Source organism: Capsicum annuum, chromosome 11 (assembly GCF_002878395.1).
Source record: "Capsicum annuum cultivar UCD-10X-F1 chromosome 11, UCD10Xv1.1, whole genome shotgun sequence".
Taxonomy (NCBI): Eukaryota; Viridiplantae; Streptophyta; class Magnoliopsida; order Solanales; family Solanaceae; genus Capsicum; species Capsicum annuum.
In genome coordinates this window covers 227,913,820-227,931,397 of record NC_061121.1, presented here as the reverse complement: position 1 = coordinate 227,931,397, position 17,578 = coordinate 227,913,820, and the positions used below count along the sequence as shown (strand labels likewise).

Below are 17,578 nucleotides of genomic sequence, written 5' to 3'. Positions count from 1 at the left end.
TACTATATATATATGTATATATATATATATATATATATATATATATATATATATATAATATTTTAAATATTTTTTATTGAAGAAAAATTTAGATAAGCCCCCTGAAGAAAAGGTGGTCCCGCTCCTGAATGTGATAGTATAATAGTTATGCATAATATAAACATTGTTTTTTTTTTTTTTAATATCATGACATCTATTCTCTTTAATATTGGGTATGTATCAGCAGCACTTAATATTAGACACACGCATTCTATATGACAATCTCACGCGATTTGACATGTAGGACACTTACATCTCATGCGATTTTATATATAAGAGCTTAAACCTTATGTAATTTGTCATGTAGAACGCATGTATCTACTTATTCTAACTTATTGATAATTTAAATATCTATTTATACACATTCAAAGTTGAAAGTTCGGAGGACATAGATGTCATTTGAGGCAAAGTTTTGGAAGACATAGATACAAGTTGCTGGGAAGTTAAAAGGAGACATTTATGTACTCTGCCTAATATTTAGGCCCCGTTTGGCCATGAAAATCATAATTTTTTGGAGTTGAAGTTGAAGTTAAAGTTGGAGTTGGAGTTGCGTTTGCCCATGAATATAAATTGACGTTGTTTTTGAAATTTTGTGAGAGAAGTATGAGTGAAAACAAGTAAAACTTGTTTTCACTTTTCGAAATACAATTCTGGAATTTTACTTGTTTTCACTTTTCGAAATACAATTCTGGAATTGTATTTGAAGTTTTCCTGACTTTTTTCACTAAAATAAAATAATTTTTCTAAAAAAAGTGAATAATTTGCCAGGACCAAACGGCTACTTAGTTTGTTTATCAATTTAAAAGATGGTAATTTTGTAATAAAGTAATACGAAATTGTTATTATATGTTTTGTTGAACTTCTAATTTTGGGTCAAAATTAAAATGACACATCTTGGTCAAAGCTCGTTTCTCTCTCTCAATATTTTACTAAATCATTTTATTATTATTCAATCTTTATACTATAACTTATAATCCCAACATACAAATCAAACAAAACCGTGTATAGAAGTTAAATTAATTATTTCTTTTAATTTAATTGCATAGTGCGTGGAATGGGGAAGAGAAAATAAATAAGTAGTTGGAAACATGTGGAGATTTTATATTTGTGTCATAATATAATATAATATAATATAATATAATATAATATAATATAATATAATTATCTTATTTGCCGTATATAACAAGAAAAAGAGATGTGTATAATCAGCGTATACATATATAGTTGACTCTTTAAAGGTAAGATGGAAAATACATATATCATGTTAAGAGACTTTTTCACTTTACATTAAAAAAAAACTCCTAATATAAAATATTTATCTTTTTAATAAATTTTACATAATAAATTAAATTAGTCGATGTGTCAAAGCGAATAAATTGTATAAGAAAAACTAGAGGTAAAAAAAAATATAATGTAAAGAGGAAAGCCATGTTAGCTTAAGAAAAGGAAAGTCAAATTAAGTGTCCAAATAAAAAATAATGAGACACGCAGAAGATTAATTTCGTGTGAGAATTTAAATATTAAAAATAATACCATAATTTATTTTTATTAAATTACGGAAATTTTCTATTTTTTTTATAAATCTCTCTCTCTCTTTTTTTTTTTTAAATTATCAGATATATCTACAAACTCATAAATAGATCTCCATTTGATCTAGTTAATGTATTATATATCTTGATTAAATAGTTTCATAAATGGAGGTATTTCAGTAATCAAATTAGGTATCTTAATTTCAAAATTATGTATCTAGTTGTTATCCGAGCAAAAATGAAGTAATTAACTATTACATTTTTAAGTTTAAAATTATATATCTCCACTTTAAATTATGTATCCGGATACTAATTATATATCTAAAATTTATAAAATTAGGAATTATTTGTAATTTAACAAAGAATAAAAATAGAAAGTAATTAGGGGTGAATTTATTGAGATTTATATAAATTTTACTTTAATATAAAGTGTATTTTTAAACCTACTTTGAAAAACACCTTTTTTGGGTATAATTAATAAAATAGTAACAAGAAGAGTGAAGTAAATTACAAACAATCCATGATTTAAAGGACCTAATGATAGGTCTTTTTATCATTATTCTATTGAAATTTGCATTTCTTATGGGAAAACAATATATAATGAGACTTGGGAGGTGTTTGTCACTAAGGAAATTTTATTTATTGATATTTGATTGGTTGAAATATTTTGAAAAATATTTTTTTCAAAAAAAGAAAATGAAAACTTTCTTAATGAAAGTAGATAAAACAAGTTCGATAAGTGCTCTTTCAAGTATATTATTTTATACATTCCATCTCATTCCACTCTCATAGTAATTTACTAGATTAATACTAAAATATAATTAAGAACCTCATTTATTTTCTAAGAAATTATATTTTAAGAATATATTTTCCTTCCTACCAAACACATCCTTCAAGCTAGGAAGTTATCCTATTCATATATCATTAATTAGTAGGTGAATGAGCTTTACCAATTACCAAAATTTGACCTTCGATAATAATTTTTCAAGATTATTTGTTTGTTGTCTTAATGGTTAATTTACTTATGTTTTAGGGAATTTTAGATTAGTTTTCATTTTCAATTTCAAGTAATGCATCAATATTTAAGGAGCTAAATTGTTATCCAAGTTGCAATCAATTTAGTCATTTAATTGTAGAAAATAAAAGGGACAAAAATGATTAAATAAAATAATTTAGTCACTCTAAAAATTTACCACTTCAAGAAAATAGCAAAATGTAGTTCCCTTCTTTCCTAAGCAATGTTTGATATTGTTTAAAAGGAATAATACAATTAAAATTATGACTTCCACTTATAATTATGAAAAATAAATTGTTCAAAAATTGAGTAGTAAGTTATAATAATGAATGTAATGGATAATAACAAAAAAAAAAAAAAACTCGGTTATTACTGTAAATTCTTTAACAATGGAATTGTGTTCATTAATCATGGCTTCCATAGTTTCAGATTTTTTTTAAATAAAAAGCATTATATACACCCTCCATTCATTAAGGTAGAAATAAATATCACTCCATCCAATAATTTTTCCTTTTTTTCTCAATTTTTTTTTTTTATATATATATATATATATATATATATATATGATAATTGGAGTTAGAAATTATAGAATTGGGCTATGAAAACATAATTTGTCCAATCCATTTAAATTTGAACCAGTTAATGACCTCATATGAAAGTTCTGATTATTGTTGAATCAACTGTGAAATATGCTTTTACTTTCTAAAAATGTATAACAAATTCATTTGATATAACGTACGGGGAATGAACTTCAGAACAAAGCGTAAAGGCGAATGGTTGGAAAGTAAAAATAATCGACTCAAATAGATGCTCACCATAACTTAGCAACTGTTATATAATATGGATGTCCAAGTGGGGGTGTTATATAATATGAATGTCATGTGACATGTACATGTGAGAAATATCATTTATTAGAGAGTAAATACCCCCTGATGTTGGCCGACTTTTTCAAAAAGATACCTAAACTTTGAATTCGACCTATTACCCCATGATTCTTACTTAATCCGTTGCAAATACATCATTTTTTGCTCAATTTCAATCACAACAAAGAGAGTGAACACACGCACCAATCAGGTGCTGCCACGTGTTAAACATATTTAATTTTGTATTTTATTTATTTTTTTAATAAATTTTCCTTTTTATTTAATTTATCACCCCACCCCACCACATCCAGCAACTCCCCCCCTCCCCCCCCCCCCTCCGTCAGCATAGCATCTCTCCATTCATTTTTTTTTTATTCAAATCACTTCAAAAAATAATTTTATGATTGAATTGAGTTTTCAAGATAGTTAAATGATATGATTTAACTGCAAAATGGAGTTTTAATGATATAATTTTTTAAAATAAAGCTTAAATGGAGCTTTAATGTGTTGAAGAGCTTTAATTGTGTTGAAAAAGATATTGTGTTGAAGAAGAAATTATGGGTAGTTAAATGATGTGATTTAACTTCAAAATGGAGTTTTAATTATATGATTTAAAAAAAAAAAAAAAAGCTTCAATGGAGGAGCTTTAATGGTGAAATTATGTTGAAGAAGAAAGGGTGGGTGGAGGGAGGGAGGAGAGAGGAGGGTACGGGGTAATTTAAAAAAATAATATTTTTTTAAAAAAGAATATAAATTATATATCAATTATTTACACGTGACAGTTTTTTATTGGTCAAAAAAGTCAAATTTAGGCTCTTTCACGCGCCTGTGGCGTGTGTATACACACAGAGGTCCAAAATGGTGTATTTGCAACGGAATAAAGAAGAATCGTGAGGTAATAGATCAAAGTTAAAGTTTAGGTGTCTTTTTTGCAAAATTCGGACAAGATCAGGGGGTATTTATATATTTACTCTTTATTAGATATAATAGTTGGTAGTCAAGTTGGATTTGAAGACCAAAGTTACTTGTTCAATTTGGATTTGAATACCTAAATAGTTGCCAACTTTCCAACTTACCAACTTGATGTCAAACTTACAACCTTAAGAACTAAGTTTGGTGGTCTATAAATAGCCACCCTTTATACATTTTTATGACCATATCAAAGTAATAAATGTACTACTAAATTCTCTAAACTTCTCTCATTTTTTAAAGTTTGATATTGATATTTTATCTTTATTTTATAATAGCAACTAAAGTGTGACTATTCTCGATTACTTTTTAAATGACAGCTAAAGTTCATAACAACATCGAAAACTGATAATTTCACGTAATTATTAGCAAATTTTTCATAACTAATGGACTATAATTATCATTAGTAGTTTTACTTTGACTAATTACGATCCATAGCAACAACTAGTTACAGGATGTGTCTGATGGTACATGTATAAATGAATATAGTTGATACATAAAAGATGATACATGTTATATTTGATACATACAGGTTGATACAAGTTATATCACTTATATTCATCACAAGCTGAAAGATTTTATCATTTATATTTATTCGATCTTGTATCACTTATATTCATGAACAAAAAAACATAAATTCTGACAGTTTGGAGTTTGATTACAGAAAATTTTGATATTTTATATAATTATTGAAAATCTTGATTTTGGGCCTGTCGAGATACATAATTGACTTTCGATACATCCAACAAAGATAAAAAAAAAAATTCTTCATAAATATATATATAATTAGCTCTCGATATACTTTTTTAGATTTTGGGTTTGTCGAAATGCATAATACAACAAATGAAGATACATTTTTTCCTTTGCAAAGATACATAATTAGCTCCTGGTATTTTTTCTTTTGGGTCTATCAAGATAAATAATACATTCAATGAGAATACATTTTTTTCCTTCATAAAGATACATAATTAGCTCCTAATATATATTTTTTGAATTTTGGGTCTGTCGAGATACATAATACATCCAACGTAGATACATTTATTCCTTGTAAAGATACATAATTAGCTCCCGCTATATATTTTTTGATTTTGGGTCTGTCAAGATATATAATTAGCTCCCCAATACATCAAACAAAGATACATAATTAACTAAGATTTTTGTAATTATTTTTTAAGAGTGGAGATCTGTATAAATATGGTAAGTTAAGGTGTATATTTACTTATATTTATTCGATTTTGTATCACTTATATTCATGAAAAATAACATAAGCATACACCTTAACTTACCATATTTATACAACTTCCACCCTTACAAAGTAATTATAAAAATCTCAACTAATTGTGTATCTTTGTTGGATATTTTGGGAGCTAATTATGCATCTCGACAGACCCAAAATTTTAAAAAAGTATATCGAGAGCTAATTATGTATATTTACAAAGACAAAATTATATCTTCGTTAAATGTACATATTTCTCAACAGACTCAAAATTAAAAAAAAAAATATCGGGAGCTAATTATGTATCTTTACAAAGAAAAAAATGTATCTTCATTGAATGTATCGGAATATAATTATATACCTCGATAAATTTAAAATTGAGATTATAATAATTATGTAAAATAATAAAATTTGATCTTGTATCACTTATATTCATACATGCATTTAGGTTGTTTTGTATGATTGGATTAGGCCCATAAAGGAAGTAGAAGCCCAATAGTGAAATATCTTCCTTTTGTTAAGGCTAGAAATTATGAGACTTGTCTCTCTCTCCATCTTATTTTTAATTTTATTTTACTCCTCAAAGAAGAAGAGAACCAAAGGCAGTGTTTGGATATACTGAAAACTTTTTAAAAAAAATGATGGCATCTGCTTTGCAGGTTTGTTCTCAATACTACTACAACAATAATAGAATTGCTGTTTGTTCATTATTTACTGTTTTTCCAAATTTAAGAAAACCAAACAAGGTACTAAATTCAGCTACCTCAAATTCCAATAACAAGTTTAAAGTTAGAGCACTTAAGGAGAAAACAACAGAGGAAGAAGTTAAATCTGCTGAAGAAATTACAAAGAAATTTGGTCTAGAAGCTGGTTTATGGAAGGTACTTCCCTCCGTTTACTTTTTACTTGTTCGCTTTGGACTTTGCAAACAATGATTAATATGATATTTTATCATATTATCCATATTAATTAATGTATAGTTTAAGTCTTAAAAATGATTGTTGAGGGTAAAATAGGAAGTAAATAATTGCATATGATAAAAGTGACGAGTAAAAGTGAAAATTTATTTTTGAAATTGTGGACGAATAAAAGTGAATGGAGAAAGTAGTGTTTGGATTAGTTGAAGTTTTGCATTGTGTTCATTTTTAACTAAATTTGGGAAGTGAGAATTTGTTTTTCATTTGTATAACCATCTCGTATTCAAAATTTACTGGTCTGATTAATTCAGATTCACACGATGTAGAGTCTATAGAGAAGGAAGCGCGCTCTGTTAGAAACTCGAACCTGAAACCTCTGATTAAGGATATTAATATTCAGTAATATTCGATGCGTAAGTGGTTGTTAGTTCACATTCTTATTATGGTTAAGTGATTTAATAAGGTAAAATATATGAAGTATTAATTAAACATGACTAGATGAGAGAAATGTATGTGCAAATACTTATTGATTTATTGGCTTGGTGTTTACTTACATAAAATCATATCACGTTATTATGGTTAAGTGATTCGATGAGATGAAAATATAAGTTCGTTAGCCATGGTTTAATGAGAAAAAGTTTATAGGCAGTGTAATTCCAGTTATGGGGTTGGGAGAGGAGAGGGTCGGATGTATGCAGACCTTACCTTTACCTTTGAAGGATAGAGATTGTTTTTGATAGACCCTCGGCTCAGAAAGTTGCAAGATACAAAGGGTAAATAATGACAACAAAATGCCAAGATAAACAAATCGAAGTAACAGGTAGTAATAAAAATGAAGCATAGGATCGTATGTGAATACTAGGTAAACTACTAAATACCGAATAGAAGAGGAGACTAGCTCCCAACGCACGGCTACCATGCGTTGTGTATTTATGATTTGAGGTAAACACTCGGTATGATATCTTTTTCGCATAATATATAAACATGTCCTTTAACTTGGCTTCAACTTGCATCTATGCCCTCCAACTTTGTGTTTGCACAAGTAGACACTTAAACTTGTACAAAATTGAATAAGTAGACACGTGCGTCCTATGTGGCGTCCTACATGGACAATTCGTGTCCGACATGTATTATGCCACATAGGACATGTGTGTTTACTTGTTCAACTTTATACAAGTTTACGTGTCTACTTGTCCACATCCAAAGTTGGAGGTCATAGAGGCGATCTAATCTATAAAGCCTTTTCCGATTCAAATATGATTTCAGATATTCAGCTCAAAAGACGAAGGAGATGAAGAGAATAAGGATAAGAAATCAAAAGGGGACCAAGCAAAAGAGCTTTTAGCAAAATATGGAGGAGCCTATTTAGCAACCTCCATTACTCTCTCAGTGATATCATTTGCTCTTTGCTATGTTCTGATAAATGCTGGTGTTGATGTTCAAGCCTTGCTACAAAAGGTACACTTTTCTCTAACACCAAAAAGGTTTCTTGGTATTTGATTTCGTTTAAAGGAATGGAGAGGGAGGAAATATACTGTGTTGTTGTTGCACACACTAGGTGTGTGGCCGGGGAAGCTATGCTGCTCGGATTCTTAAAAAATGCTGTCTGGTTCATGTCGGATCCTTCAAAAGGATGTCTTCTTGCACCGTATAGGTGTGTGGCAGGGCGGCTATGCTGTTCGGGCTCTTCAAAACTTTTGCCAGTTGCCATATTGGATCCGACATGGCAATCCGAGCAACATAGTCTGGCGGTTAGTGACACTCGAATGAAAATTAGGAGACACTAGAATTTGAATCCCAATAGAGGGAAAAGAATTAGGTGATTTCTTCTCGTCTTACAAGTATTGGTGCGTGGAGTTCTCGCGTATTGTTGAGGAGATGCATGGACCCTGTGAAACATAGGTTGGCATGTCAAAACAAGTTAGGGCCGAATATATGAATCCTCACTGTACATATCGTCCCTATTTTTGACTATAGAAATTTGTGTATTTTGCAGGTGGGAATTTCGACTGATGCTACTGGTGAGAAGGTGGGAACTTTTGCGTTGGCCTATGCTGCTCACAAAGCTGCATCACCTATTAGATTCCCCCCTACTGTTGCTCTAACACCAATTGTAGCTAGTTGGATTGGAAAGAAAGTTGATAAAGATGAGTAAACTAGGTTGATCTTGGACACAATTTTGCTGCAGGTGTAATATATGTGTTATTAGTAAATACTACTACAGCTTGTCTTACTAGTATCTGATTGTTCTTGCCAATTATGGCAACCCATCCACAAAGTATCTCACGTTCGAGCAAGGATCGGGAAAGGGCCGAACCCCAAGGGGTATAGTGTAGGGCCTCTTAATGCAGCAATCGGTGGTTGATTTCACAGCTCGAACTCATGACATATAGCATATAGGTCACATGGAGAACTTTTATCGTTGCTCCAAGGTCCCCTCAATAGAATTTATGTTAAGAGCACATTGCGTATTTGATGTAATTAGAGAACTTGGATATGATACATTCAAATATAAATAAGACCGCAGCAACTAAATCAGACTTGTCAAAAGTATAAGAACAATCTGTGCTAAAATACATTAGAATCAACCTAATTATATTGTTAGAGCTAAGATCAGAGAAGGCGATAAGTTACACGATACGCGAGGTAAGATATCGACAGCTAACCTACTGACTGTTGCTATAACAAGTGCAATCTAAATATATCGAAACTGTACAATGAACAACCAGCTCGAGTTTTGCAATTTCTTGAGCCTCAAATGCAACAGCTCCTGGATGCACTTGTTCTTTCCTTTTAAGAGTTCAAATGGCTGTACAGGGGATTGAATCTAATGCAGAAGCTTTTGTTCGACCAACAACACAAGCATCATCGCGCTGATGGAGCTGAACGAGAGCATCCACATAAACGCCAGCAAATACCATTTAGCACCCGGTAGTATTACCTGCAGAAGGTACTTCAGCTGTAGAAGGTGGTGGAGTTTGAGCTCGTGGGGTACTGACATTAGCGATTGAATAATCCTCTTGAATTACATCCAACTCGTTCCAGTCAATAGCAGCTATGTTCGAGTTAAGGATGTTACGTTCAGAACAGTAATTTCAACAAAAGTTTTAACTTCTACGAACGAAACAAGTAGGCTAAAAAGGTAACTACATGTAACCGTCCATAACTAGGACTTAGGAGAATGACACAGAAATAAGAGTAACCTGCTACAATTGCTTAAAATACACAATCGTGTTAGAATCAATGACTTTATCAATACAAGCAAAAAACCAGATTTCAGTAGGATACATTCTGTCTTCCACATGTCAGTGATGCTAACATCTGCATCTGACAAAAGCCAGTAATCTGCTTCGTTCTGTAAGATCGAAAATAATTAGAAACTGAAAACTGTAGTGGTTCAAATCCTAAATGTTACCATAAAGATCGTCTCTGAAACATCTACTCTTCTAGGAATGGCATAATGCAAATGCTTCACAGGTCATACTTTCTTACTTTTGCTCGGGTATCAATAGCACTGTAACTTATGCAATGCCCGTGAACAGTTAATTTAATGCTTGTAACGAGAGGTTAATGCAATGCTTGTAAACAGTAACTTACATCAACATCTGGAACAATCTTCATCATTCCAGTCATAAAGTCCTGTGAAGTACCTACGTCTGAGCGCACACTTTGATTTTCTTTTTCCTCCGTCACAATATCAACTTCTCTGTTCTCCTCAGTGTCCAATGTCGCAGTGGCATTCTCATTCAGACCAGATGTTGAAGGCACGCTCGGCGGTGCCTCAACAGCATTGACCTCCTCGAACTTCTCCTCAAATTGACTAAATAAAACACAACTCAAGTGTCAACGATAGAAATATATCCACTATACCCCCCATATCATGTGAAAAGCTTAGAAACACCCCCTCCCCTTCTCTATGTCCTCGAATTTATATTGCGCTAAGAAGCAGCAAAAGTACCTGACAAGGTAAACATCAATGGGGCCCATGGTGCTCCGTAACACTATTCTGTATCTCCTTTGTGGATAATCAACAGCCTGTTAGAAGAGGAAGGAGGGGATGCTAAGATACATGGAACTGCTAGGGAAAGAAATGGCACAACATTCTGTAATAAAGAGATATCGGTTACCTCATCAGGGTCTGGGACTTCTAAAGTGGTGCCATGTGGAGCTTTAATTGCTATCAATGTTTCATTCTGTTCAAACCAATCAACTTTTACATCAGCGCATCAGTCGATTATTGAAGGTTGCATTCAGAAAGGAAGGGAATGGAAAAATTGAAAGGAGGATTAGAAATACTACCTGGAAACAAGGTAAGCTCTTGATATCATCTTCTGTGACGAAAAGCCATCTTTGGGATAGAAATTTTCAGGATATCAGTATTTAAGAATAAAGAAGAAAATGGCGAGCAGCTAAATCCATCGAAAAGAGAATGAGCAGAACGTTGTTTATATTTAAGGCAAATATGCTACCTTTGATTATTTTCATCTTCACTCAGGTCCCTTAACCGCTCCTGCATTTCTCTGAAAGAAGCCAAAAATATCACAATCTCAGCTCTGAGACGAGGCATAGCAATGTTGGATTATTATATTACAAGTGCAGAAGCTACCTTATCTGGTCATCTAATTTATGCTCTTTAATTGTCAACTTCTCCACTTCTGCCTGCAAGAGATTGTGCAAACTACCAATAAGAGAATACCGTGGAGAGAAAAGCATCCTTCCCTTTTTTTAACACTCCAATTTCATAGATATTCCACAATTAAAACTGATACTAGCAGGTCAATGTAAGTTATATAACGTAAGCAGCCTTCAGTGGAGGCGGCACAGGTTAAAATTATGAGCATTGGAATGTTTAAAACTGCTGCTTTGTGAAAATAATTCCCACTCTTTTTTCGAGAGGCTCGAGGATCATTTCATCAGTATGAGCCCCTTTTGCTCGGGCTACTTCACTTTTAGAGGCCAGATGTGTAAACTAAAAAAAGGTTGAGAAATACAACAGGCATTGGAGTAATGGTCCTTACCTGTAAACTTGCAACACTCTCATTAGCTTCTCCGGGCTTCGAGACATCTAGACCCCTACATAATAATGTTAAACATCATATTTTAACTTTTTTTTCTCTGAATGATCAGAATCTTATTAAATATCGATGATAAACAACTGAGCAATTATTAGAATTCGATGACAGGATGAGAATTTCCCCCCATACTTCCATTGGATCCTGTTCTTGAGTGTCTTCTCTATCAGCCCAATGCCTTCCAGGACATTTGTGATGTCGTATATACGCCTTTTCTGCACCTGTTAAAAAAACCACCTAAGCTGGTAAGACCTCATCTAGCATCAGGAATATTGTCTTCTGCGTGTTTAAATAAATTGATGAACTTCACCTGTAATGTATCAGCAGCTTTATTTAGATCAAGCATACCGTCTTCTGCATGTTTGATTAGATTGATGAACTTCTTTGTTAGAAGACCTGCATGGGAATTAATAGATGTTGTCATAAGTACTAGTTTACTACATAGTTCTTCCATTTAACAGGTAATTACGGAGGAGTATCCAATAAAGCACAGAGATGTACACACTTCAGTGTTATCTAAAGCAGAAAGCGCAAATAAAGTATGGGCTTCAATGAAAAAGGCTCAAAGGGAGAAAAAATAAATATGTTTAGCCCAAGACTAATAATTATAAGCATGAATGACAAATATATGAATAAAGAATTGAAAAAAATTTACAATAAAGTGAAATATCAATTGTTTAGTGTCTCTTCGCTCCATTAGAAAGTATGCCTTAAAACTTTGATGACGACACTAAAACGCACATTAAGTGAGGCGAAGCGCTCAACACTTTTTGAGCGTCGCTTCAGGGCTTAACCGCGCCTTTGACAACACTGACACACTTTAGAACGACTAAAAAGTTTTGATTTACCCAGGGAGCTATCATATCGACAAGGACCAGCAGGAGTAACATCATTGCCTGAAGGGGATCCTGTAAATTCAATAACCAAATGTTAGAACTAGTAATTTTCTGCTTGTATAATTAAGTTTGGTTTTAGAAAAAGTGTACAACAAAGATAAGAAATTGTAACAGAGTCGGAAGAGGAGGAGGAGGAGGGGGGTGAGGAAGATGAAGCAGATAAACTATAAGTTACTGGCTTTCAGAAGCAAGATTGCTATAACTAACGCTCCATTGAAAGTAAATAAAGTACAGTAACATTTTGAATGAAACCTTTTTAATTGAAATCCTCACCAACATTGGAGTTACCAGCTTGAGAAGCAGATTTGGCCTTAGAAGTCCTAAGAACTTTCTGTACATCTTTTCCAGACATTGGTGTTTGCATGGGACTGTTGACGTTAGCAGATCCAGAAACTGGATTCCGGTCACCAACTTCCTGTCCACAAGTTGTTGCTGTGCTCTTCCGCTTCAGTGGCTGAAAAGACAATTGAGAACCCCAAGTTCTATCAGCAAATTATATAAAAGATTTAACCTAAATTGCGTCCGAACATGAATTTGATATATGAATCAAAGTTTGTCAACTGCATTCATCTCCTATAAATCAACATAGGCTAACTGCAATTTTAAATTAACACGGATTTCGCATAAAGAATGGCAGAATTAATCACGTATTATCAACACTTTGAATAATAAGTGAAAATTAGTCACGCTGCACTAATTATTAGGTTAGTCCTACTTGGATAAAATTCCTCACTGACGGTCATACGAACAGTTCATGGTTTGGATAGCTGAAGACAGTGTATCTTTATGGAAAAACAGATAAAACAACCATCAAACAGCTGCTCTCAGTGCAAGGATGTCAATTAGACCATAAGTTCATCGGTTCAAACATTCCCCATAGAGAATAAAAGAAAAGAGAAAAAAAAATGAATTAGATAATATATCCGATAAATTAATCTTCCTTTAGTTTATACTTCCAAAACTTCCACTAGATCAAGGAGTTCTAGATTCATATCAAAAAGAATATGTCCGATAAAACCAAATCAATAGTGTGCTAAATCTGAAACATTTCTCAGATACTAGTGCATAGTCCCTTTGAAATGTATGCACAGGATCCCAGTATAACTGCCCGACGAACTAATCAGATACACACAGTGGTAGAATTTCCATAAAATGACCAAGGAATTTGTGCAGATAAAGTATTTGCTAGTTCGGTACTGGAGGAGAACACTAAGTTCAATGTCACTTACGGACCCCTAGCGCTTCCATTGTTGTCCAGAAATAGGGAGCAGGTGTAGGTCAATTCGAAAAAACAAACATCAGAGAGGCACAATCTCACAACATCAAACCATTGTAGGTTCCATCATCCCAAAGAGGAACATGAAACCGTAAATGGAGATTGACCACAAGCCTAAGAAACCAGTTAGCCTCATGCTCATGGAGACGTAATGGCCAGATAGCTAGATCGGGTAATAGATTCCCAACCTCTTCCCTCTGTCCCCCCACCCCCCACCCACACACACTGCCCGACTTTTTCAATTTGAATAGATCAAATTAATGTAGTCCCAAGATCTCTTGGACCAAGTACAAACTAAACTGGAAATTATTAGTAGTAAGCCATGAATACATTATAAATACAGACTGCATGGGGAAAGATTGTTAGACATACCCATGCTCAAAACATTTGACACAAGGACCCACTGTATATGCTCGAGTATTCTGAGAAATCAAGATTAGACCGTCGGAGGTCTCAGGTGCCTATGAGATCGAAGGAACAGGGTGATTGGAAAACAATTGTGCGAATGAAGAGAAAAGGGGTATTTCGGAAACGGATAAGGCTGGACCTCCATACAACTTTAACCTATTGAATGTAGAGCTGGCTTTATCTTCTTATAAAAATCCCATGAAAGTACCAGAAGCAAAGCAGTAGCAACAGCCAACTCACCCACACTGTGTTGCCACTCATGCTGACAATGATGAGACTTATCAAGCTACAACAACCAAGGTGATATCCTTTTTCTTCTTCTTCTTCTTCTTTTTTTTTTTTGATAACTTGATAAAGTTCTATTGAATTAATTCCAGCACCAAGACAGTGCTGGATATTACAACTGTCAAAATATAATAATGCAGCTCAATTGCAAAGTTTCAATTGAATCGACCCGTTCCCTCTCCATACATATCAACAAGATTGCACCAAGTGCCTAGATTACACAGACTTTGAAATTCAGCCCCTGGATGAATTTATAAAGTACAGAGGATCTTGAAATTTCACGAGCAACTACTCGAATCTGATTTATATTTTGACCACCAAAACAAATTGAATTAGTTTCTTCCACCTCCATCCAACTGATCTATTGTGCCTACATAATTATTGTAGATATAAAATGAATCCGATCCTATGACATGCTTCTTCTTTTTTATACTTACATACTTTAAACAGAATGGTGCCACAGCCAAGTTGATAAGACAACCAAATAAGATTTTGTCGTTTTAAGTGTCTGCAAGCACAAAAAAGTGCAATTCCATGTATTATTCATCAAAATCAACAAGATTACAACATCCATAAAACCAAAAGACAAGCTAAATGAGGAAACAAAGAGCAAGACTTCACAGGTAAATTGCAAAAACAATATCAAGATCAAGAAAGATCATTTCTTTGAAGGTTTTAGCAAGTCAAACGATTTTCAGCAAACGCCTCCAAGTACAAACGTATGAACCCTTGTAACCTTAAACAAAGCAAAACCACAATTTGTTTTTCCGATTTGGAGAAGTCAACTTGAGCTCAATAAAGCTATTTTAACCACTCAATATCTAAAAAAAATTGAAACTGTCATATGCAAAATTCAACAGTACATTTAACACAACCAGTTCCTTGATCCATTTGTACCACTAGCATTCAACAATAAAGTAAACTACATCATCAAAAGGCACACAGTATAGCATTAAAGAGTTGGAGAGCCTTAACATCAAACTACACATAAACAAAACATCCAAACACCAACAACACATTATACATAAAACCGTTCATTTTATGCCACACGGTAAGAAAGCTCACCGGAGTCTTGACAACAATTCCAGGGGGTTCTTGAAATGAACCATGAACCGGATCATTGGAAAACCGATGGTAATCACCACACACCGGTTTAATAGACGAAAACTGAAGCTGACGCTTCAAAGCTTGCTGCTGCTGCTGTTGCTGTTGGGGTATCATGATCTGCTAAATCTTTGTTCTTGAACAACCCCACCTGCTAAAAATTTCCAATAAATCAAACTTTTTGTATTTTAAATGACAGAAGAAGAGGGAAAATTGCTTTCTTGAAAAACCCCACCTGCTAAAAGTCAACAAATCCCAAAAAATTGATCTTTTTTTCAACTTCCAGTGACGGAAGAAGAAACCCCACCTGCTAAAAACTCCTTAAAAATTCAATCTTATTGTATTTTCAGTGACATAACAATAGAGAAAATTGCTTTCTTGAACAACCCCACCCCACCTGCTAAAAATTCAATCTTTTTTACTTTCAGTGGCAAGAAAAAGAGGGAAATTCCTTTCTTGAACAACCCCACATGCTAAAAATTCCAAGAAACTCAATCTTTTTTACCTCCAGTAGGAAAAAAAGATGAAAAAATGATGGAATTGAAAACCCTTTTGGATTCTTGAAGTTTTGTGGGGTGGAAATTGAAGGAAAATAAATTAGAAAAACAGGGAATTGAGTTCAAAAGTGGAAGAAAATGAGATCTGAAATTGGGAAACTAAAAAAAAAAAAAAAAAGCGGGAAGAGAGAGAAAGGAAAGAAAACGAGGGAAGTGGAAGGAGAAGAAGGAAGAAGAAAGAAAGGAAAATGGAATGAGAGGGAATTTGGTTTGGATATATATGTGGAGGGAATGTGGGAGTTATTTGTAAATAAAATAAAAAATAGTAATATATAATATATTAAAGTACTATAATTGATTGAAAATAAAATAAAATAAAATGGTATAGTACTATGTTTGTTTTTTTTAGAAAAAATATATATTGTGTGTAATCATAGTTTAATGAATATGGTTAAGAAAGTTTGGATTTAGTTGCATCCTCCATTTTCACATGTCAAATTGAATTTTATTGGCTCGTTGAAATTTTGGTACAATTTTTTTTTTTTGCTGAATTTTTTATTTATTTAGTACAATATTTTTAATGTTCTTAGTTAGTCGGTTAAAAAAATTAATTTGTCTGGTGATAATCGTTTTATAGTGATCGATGATGAATATTAGTATAGAACAAATGTATAATAAATATGTGGAGTAAATATCTTTTCCCGTGAACTTGTCCTCGTTCTCCCAACTTACTTTATCACTTAAACTTAATTTTTGTTTATTTACCTCTCTCTTAATATGTTTAAAGTGTATTTATTTCACCCTTAATGCTGATGTGACATTTTTTTTTTTTAAATCGCATTTATTTATTAAAAAAATAATTTTAGTAATATTATATTAAAAAATAATTTAAAAAAAAATAGATACTTTTTTCTTTTTCTTCTTCAAAACATTATCAACAACGATACCCAAATTTCTCCATTAACAACGTCAAATACATTTTTCACCACTTCTCTCCTTTAATTTTTTTCATATTCCTCCATTAACACCACCAAAAAATAATCACTAAGACACTAAATTAAAAAAATTCCTTCATTAAACACTCATTTTTCTTCCATTGTTAATGTTAGCAAGAGAAATAAAACAAAAGAAAGTTCGTAAATCCATTTGTTAAAGAAATGGGAAACAAAAAATTGGATAATTTGAATGAAAATTATTCAGTGGAAACTATTCAGAGGAAAATATTAACAAGAAAATTCAAGGAAAATTTTTCTGTATTAAACACCCATTCAAATTTCTTAGATCCATTTGTTAAAGAAAAGCCCAACATAATTTTTTCCTCACCTTTCTTAAATTCATTTGTTTGAACAAATTGATAATTAATTGAATTTTTTAAGTGACTTGAGTTTTCCGACGAAAATTCACCAAAAATCTAACAAGTGTGGTTGTGTTATGGTGGACGGAGGTGGATGGGTGTGTGTGCAGGTGGGGCAGTATGGGGGAGAACGGAGTG

At 32.6% G+C, this 17,578-nt stretch overlaps 2 protein-coding genes across 6 annotated transcripts; one reads left to right on the top strand and one right to left on the bottom strand.

Moving 5' to 3' along the window:
* The first annotated feature begins 6,095 nt into the window (after positions 1-6,095).
* On the top strand, positions 6,096-8,787 carry LOC107847841. The gene is made up of 3 exons (XM_016692380.2): positions 6,096-6,512; positions 7,815-8,006; positions 8,545-8,787. Exons 1-3 carry the CDS (start codon positions 6,270-6,272, stop codon positions 8,701-8,703), a joined length of 594 nt encoding a protein of 197 aa, XP_016547866.2. The 5' UTR covers positions 6,096-6,269; the 3' UTR covers positions 8,704-8,787.
* Positions 8,788-9,045: 258 nt separating this feature from the next.
* On the bottom strand, positions 9,046-16,336 carry LOC107847840 (transcription factor E2FB). Of its 5 annotated transcripts, XM_047399840.1 has the most exons (16): positions 15,825-16,304; positions 15,551-15,740; positions 14,927-14,993; positions 12,805-12,970; positions 12,469-12,528; positions 11,931-12,016; positions 11,753-11,841; positions 11,567-11,621; positions 11,155-11,207; positions 11,018-11,068; positions 10,848-10,896; positions 10,676-10,741; positions 10,507-10,583; positions 10,146-10,368; positions 9,837-9,903; positions 9,046-9,603 (listed from the first exon to the last, which is right to left on the bottom strand). In XM_047399840.1, exons 2-16 carry the CDS (start codon positions 15,604-15,606, stop codon positions 9,470-9,472), a joined length of 1,299 nt encoding a protein of 432 aa, XP_047255796.1. In that variant the 5' UTR covers positions 15,607-15,740; positions 15,825-16,304; the 3' UTR covers positions 9,046-9,469. The 5 variants fall into 5 exon arrangements, with proteins under 5 accessions (XP_047255796.1, XP_016547864.2, XP_016547863.2 ...); XM_016692378.2 differs by lacking the exon at positions 14,927-14,993 and having other exon boundaries at positions 15,825-16,336; XM_016692377.2 differs by lacking the exon at positions 14,927-14,993 and having other exon boundaries at positions 12,790-12,970; positions 15,551-15,743; positions 15,825-16,302.
* Between the last annotated feature and the right edge of the window lie 1,242 nt (positions 16,337-17,578).